Consider the following 6,514-nt stretch of genomic DNA (forward strand, 5'->3'; position numbering starts at 1 on the left):
GTATATAACCAGGAAGGAGAATTCATGTTGAAGTTTGGATCTAATGGAGAAGGCAATGGACAGTTTAATGCTCCAACAGGGGTAGCTGTAGATTCTAATGGAAATATTATTGTAGCAGATTGGGGAAACAGTCGAATACAGGTAGACAAAATGTTATATATTTTTTAAGTTATTAGAGCACTTCTGGAAGGTACTGGATTAAGAGTCCTGGACAATGAAGCCCTCTGTTTCCCACAAAACAGGCACAAGTTTTATTATGCCTCAATGCTGACCTACAGGGCCACTTTTAGGACAAACTCCATGCTCTTTCAGTCCTTAGAATCTTTGCTATGACTGTTAATAAGGATGATGGTGGTGTTTGTCCACTTTACAGAATAGGAGTCTTTACCTAAAACAACTCCAGTGTATTTTACATAGGCCACACCACTGACAGCAATCTGAAAATTTATGGCTCTCTCGAATGAATACCAACTCTACCCCTTTGATTTTTCACACTAATCTTGGTATGCTATGTACCTCCGAACTGGGACACAGACATACTACAGTATTCAGGGTAGGGAAAACTGAACAATGAAATTGCTGCATGGTGCAGGTATTGGTGCTCTTTGGGCAGCCAAATAACTTTTTAATATCTCACAAGAAATCCTGGGCTGCCAGATATTCATTTTGCTGAGAAGCACTTCTAGTTCTGCCTGCAGGCCCTAGCTGACAACCTTTCAGCCATTTGCTGAAGCAAGGACTCTACTCTCTTCCTGATTAAAGCAGCGAAGGAAGGAGTAGAAATCCTCAGCTGGCCTCCATGGGGAGGACAAAAAGAATGAAATGGTGCTTTTGGGGCCCTGAAGGGGCTACAGGGTGAAGATGTGTGTAGCTAAAGACCTTTCCTTTTCCTCCAATAGGACCAGTCCATGTCCCCCAAGATTCTTTTTCTCCTCATAGCCTAGGCCTCTCCTATTATTTTTAATTTGTCTTCTGGGAGAAAGGCACAGTAACCTTGTAGTCTCTCCATCTAGGCTTTCTCGTGGATTTCTGGCAGACCCATTTCCCTCGTCCTGACTCTTCAGTTAGTGACTTGGGAGCCTGCTCCTCCTAATCTGTCTCCTCAGGGATGAGTAGTTTGCTTGCTCCTGCTTTCTGCAACAGCAGACTGAAAACCCTGCTCTGCATCTGCCACCACTGGTGCAAACTGGCCCGTTAACACTAGGGCTGAAATACTCCATAAAGCACTGGACTATACAAATCAGTTGAAGTCAGATGAGAAATGGTATACAACTACTGCCCATAGAAAGTTTATACAGTACTGTACAGGCAGTAGTAATGTATAGTCACTGTAACTGAAGGTAGGGGACATAGTTAAATAACAGAAAAAAAAAAACTATTCTATTCAGGCACTGAGACAAATCCCAGTAGCTTTTTATCATTATCTTTTTATTTTTTTTCACTTATTGAGAAAATATTCTGCATTTGTGATGAAAGTTGTGTTTCAAGTGTGAATCACAGTGCTTTCTCATTAACACTCTCCCTTGCCAGAGAGTATCTAATAAGCAACTAAATATATGTATCAGCAGAGATGCTTCAGCTGGAGCTCACTTGATATAAAAAAGAGGAAGATACTGGCAGGAAATTCTCTGTGACGGGCCCTCAACTTTGTAATCTATTCCCTGCTTTTGCTGAACTCTGAGGACCTATCTACTAGGATTTGAGAGAAGTGTGATGAAGGCTGATACTTTTGGGGGAGGGAGGTGGGTTGTGGTGGTTTGATTTGTCAGAGATAGTTATTTTTGGAATGAGGAAGAGCTGCTAGTTTTATTTTTAATTTGATTATATGCTTATTTTTTGGCAAAGGCACCTACAGCTCTAGATAAGCTTTCTAATTTACTGTAAGTAAAAAATAAATATTTTTATATGTGAATTTTTATATTTGAGAATAGGAGGTAAAGTTCTTTTCGCATTTACACTGGTATAAATCCAGAGTTCCTGAAATCAGTAGAAATATTACAGATCTACACTCGTCCAGCTGAGAACATAATTTGGTCCATTATTTTTATTCCTATTAATACATATAACATTACTTATGTGTTTTCTCTCCTTAAAGGTTTTTGATGGAAGCGGATCTTTTTTATCCTACATTAACACGTCTGCTGACCCACTTTATGGTCCCCAAGGTCTGGCGCTAACTTCAGATGGCCATGTTGTAGTTGCAGACTCTGGAAACCATTGCTTCAAGGTCTATCGATACTTACAGTAACAATGGGCTCCGGAGTTGCCTGGTCCTTAACAAACGACTGGTCCCAGAGATCCTTAATCTGTGTGGAGGATGTGTACTTTAATTAATTATTTTTTAATGCTGAAGGAGTCTCCAGTGGACTTTTCATGTTGATTTCCAAACTTACCTTGTTTACATAGGACTTGCACTTCTTATGTTCCCCATTGATTTTATTGTAAGAGTTAATAAACAAAACCCTCTTTTGCTGAATTCATTAGGACAATGAAATATTATACATGTGAACTGCAGCTTGTGGAACAGGAATTTAAGTAGTTGACTAATTTTGCAAATAAAATAAAATTAAAATATCTAAACTATTTGAAGGGGTTTATTTAACCTGTGAAGGGTAGCTCCCGTTCAGAGCTTCCAAATTTGAAAAGTGTCATTGTTATGCATTATTTAATCCAACAGTGAAGACTGGAAGTCTTTTAGATCTCATTATCATGGTAGGTATTGCACATGTAACATTCTTCAGTCTTAGTATCTATAACAAATAGGCTCTTTTAGTAAAGATATATGGTTAAGTCATGCAAAATCCTTCTAGCTCTATTTGCCAGACCTAACACAGCTCAACTTTTAGTACTACACAAATCAGTGCAAATGTCCTTCTCTTTGTGAGATTAACGAAGGATTGTTTCATGTGCTTGTTTCCAACCCCTCCTACTGCTCAGTGTGTTGTAAGCTTTTTCTAGAGACTTAAAATTTCTACAGCTTTGGAAAAACTGTACTGTAACGATACATTAGTTACTGCTGACTTTCTGTAGAATGACAGATCCATTAACACCAAACAAAGTCCTTAGAATCAGGGTCATTATAATGTCATACCCTCATGTATGCAACTCTTCCATACATGTTCTTTGGCATACTTTCTAAAGGCAACTTGATGTATTCATCAACATATCACACAGGACAGAAAGCCACACAGGTACCCCTTTGGAGGACCTACATTGTAGAACCAAAGGAACTGTGGTTAACAAATGTTGTATGGTGACAACCCAGGGTTATCAAAGTGATTTAACTCAAGAAAAATACATTACAAATAAGAGTGAATTGAACCAATTTCTGAAGTTCTTAGTCAATGAAATGTTTTCTGAAGACAAAAGGAGGACTGCAGGATTTGTCCCATTATGTATGTGTGTATGTTGTTTGACACAGGAATAAAGTAAGTAAGTGTCAGTGATTTAAGCAAGCCATTTGAGGATGGCAGCACTCTAAAATGGAGTTCCCCCCCCCGCCCAAATCTCCACTATACTTCTGAAACTCCAATTTAATATAACACGCTTACAAGTCATATGACTTACTTAAAATAGAGCCAAATTTTGTATTTTCCTGTGTATAATGTGAACCTGCCCATTTTAAGAAGCACTAACTTTGTAAAGAATTGTAAAGTCGAGTCTCAAAATATGTGTTGATACTGTTCAGGAATACAGGGTCATGCCCTCTCTCAACCCTGTGCAGAGAGGCTGTGGTTAATATGGTGCCAATGGCTGAAATAATCTCGGAGTAGTTCCTTTTCTTTATTTAGGAATCTTTATTTTTTATTTTTTTTTTAAAAGAGGAAAGTGGATGGGGGACCATCTTAAGTATGTCTGTAATGAAGTTTATTTTTGTTAAATTACTTGTATTATCTTGTTTTGAACAGGTTAAATCTGTTTCAGTTCTTTTGAGAAACGTGCTTAACATCAATTTTCTGTAAAGAAGCAGACCATGAAATTCAGTCTGTTTTTTTGAATTTGTTATATTTCTTGGGGTTTTTTCCCCCTACTCTTGCTTATTTTTTGCACTTAAAGCCCAATCTTGCAAACCCTTGCAGACTAAATTAGTCTCATGATTTTGGTAGGATGATTGGATTGTCTAAAGACTACAGCATTGGACTATAAAATGTACCTGGAAAATTGGTAATATTTTCTAAATTTTAAAACCAAGCAAGTTTTATCAAGAGGGCAAGGTATTTTGTGTTTGAACTTAGTTTGTCCTAAAAGTCTGCAGGGAGGATAGAGTCCCATCTATTATTTCGCTATAATTTATCCTCTTAAACTTCTAGATCCTTCTAGAAGGATCCTTCTAGCCAACACTCTGACACCCAATCACTCTGTCATTGGAACACTTGGAAAACTATTAACATACTAAGGAAAAAGAATATTCTATATGTAACATTACAACTGTAGTTATTAACCAAGAAAAAAAGTTCCACATATTTTCTTTGTTAAAGCCTTGAATAAAATTATAAATAATCTATTGTTGTAGGTTATTTTTAAAGGACGGTATTAATTTAGCTCAAAATTTAGAGTTTTGTAAAAAATATTTTTATTCAGCTTAAGATAAATGGAAGAGTTTTCATGAAAAGAATGGAAGGGGTGGGAAATCAGTACAGGCCAAATCCTCCATTGACACACAGAAATTCTGAGGCCCACAGGGATCAGTCCCTAAATGGTCTCTTGAAAAAGATAAAACACAACTCAAGATGATATCATTTCATATGTACATACATGTATGTACATTGTTCCGCTAAAGATTTTCAGAAAATAAGATCATTCCTTTGATCTGATATTAAGGCTTTTATTAATAAGGCTTAATTAATTAATAAGGCTTTAATTAATCTATGTCAATCTGTCACATCTTGATGAAAACTGGAATTCTTACACAATCCATTTACTAACACATTAATGGGGATGTGGCCTTCTCCTTCTAGATCCTTGTTCATCTTTTCTGTTGAGTTTTCAGAACCTGTGATCAATGCAGCACCCACTGATATTGAGCAGTGCTGACAACTGCCCCTAATCTGGATTCTGCTTACACAGCAAATACTTCCCAATTGCAGTTTTAAACTCAGTGATATCAGGCAGTCCCTTATCTTCCTGGAACAAGAAGACTGAGAAACGCATTGCTTTCACAATGTGCTTTTGAAACCTAGTCAGCTAAAACACTTGGATTAAAGACCCCAAACCTAGCAGCCATGGTAGAAATTTAGTAATATTTTATGGTGACATTCTTTTCTCTTCCAATTAAGTAACTGCCTGAATTGCACTATTTGGTCTACTGAGTTATTAGCATCTATCAAAGGCTCCAGGTAGAACACGCCTCCTGTACTGCAATGTACACCCTAACTGTTCCACTGACTTCAGTGGAATGCTAGGAGATTGGCAACACAGCAGAGGAGTGGTGGAGGTATGAGTTCTATGGAAGTAATGTCAGAAGGTTTTCTGGGAGTTATGTTATATGCAGTATTTTAGGACAAACTAGCAGACTATATATTACTTTTTTTCCATTTCAAAAATTATCTTTTCAGTTAAATCCTGAACAAACACTAATGCATTTTTTACATTGATTAAAGTTTCAGCAATGTAACTGAAAAGGAAAATGAAGATGGTTTGAGGCAAACGTTGTCTAATGGTGTTGGAGACTTGTTAATTAGTAAATGCTGGTATGTTCTGTAAAAGTTACAGCACTTTCAACTTTATAATTATGTTAATATTTTTTATAACTAAGGATTTAGTGTTGCCATGATGAAAACTATAAGTGCCCATTAAGTTATGTTAAAAGGAAATGATTTTTTTTATGGATGACAACAAGTTATGAAGTCATGATGTACAGTCAGAACTTTCTTGAAGATGAATTGTGAGCAGTGATTATTTGGTCTGTTTGTGGAGATTGTATGAAAGATGTTTGTACTTAGAGTAGGATGCTCCTAAATTGGTTATGATGTTTCTGATGAATGTACAGCACTTCAGTTAATGTTTGTGAGCAACACAGCCTTAACCCTGATGCTTTTGCTTTATGACATGGGAATGTTCCATATTTTGCATAGCGTATAGCAATATCCCTGTGCTAGACAGCTGTATCACTTAATATATTATACCTTTTCAGTCCTAGAAGTGAATATACATTTTTTAAGTTTTGTTCATTCCATTTTTGTAAATCAGTTTCATATGTTTTGTGTATAGAACATATAAAGTCTTGCATTCTCAAACTGATATTGAAATATCCTAGCCATTTATTCTCTCCCCCCCCCCCCCCTTTGGAGGACAAAATACAAACTGTTTGCTTAAGGTCGAGGATGAAAGATGTGCATCAAAAAGTGTTCGTATGTGTGTAGTTTTTAGCTTCATGTGTGCTGTGGTATTTTTGATGCTTTAGCCTACAATAAAAACTTAAAATTTAATCCATCTTTGAAAAATCCATCAAAAGCTGTATCTTACCGTGCACAAACATTTCAAATAATAAAAATAAAGCTCATTTCCTCTGTTA

At 36.6% G+C, this 6,514-nt stretch overlaps 1 protein-coding gene across 31 annotated transcripts in view; it reads left to right on the plus strand.

Annotated features, from left to right (window-relative positions):
- Positions 1-6,514, plus strand: part of TRIM2 (tripartite motif containing 2) — a 120,619-nt gene extending 114,105 nt beyond the window's left edge. For 29 of the 31 annotated variants that reach the window (XM_038398331.2, XM_038398333.2, XM_043513150.1 and 26 more), the window contains 2 exons: positions 1-141; positions 2,096-6,514. In XM_038398331.2, the coding sequence (XP_038254259.1) occupies positions 1-141; positions 2,096-2,248 (294 nt within the window). In that variant the 3' untranslated portion in view covers positions 2,249-6,514. The remainder of the gene's footprint in view (positions 142-2,095) is intronic. The other 2 variants (XM_043513163.1, XM_043513162.1) reach the window with 1 other exon arrangement.

Source organism: Dermochelys coriacea, chromosome 4, assembly GCF_009764565.3.
Source record: "Dermochelys coriacea isolate rDerCor1 chromosome 4, rDerCor1.pri.v4, whole genome shotgun sequence".
Classification (NCBI taxonomy): domain Eukaryota; kingdom Metazoa; phylum Chordata; order Testudines; family Dermochelyidae; genus Dermochelys; species Dermochelys coriacea.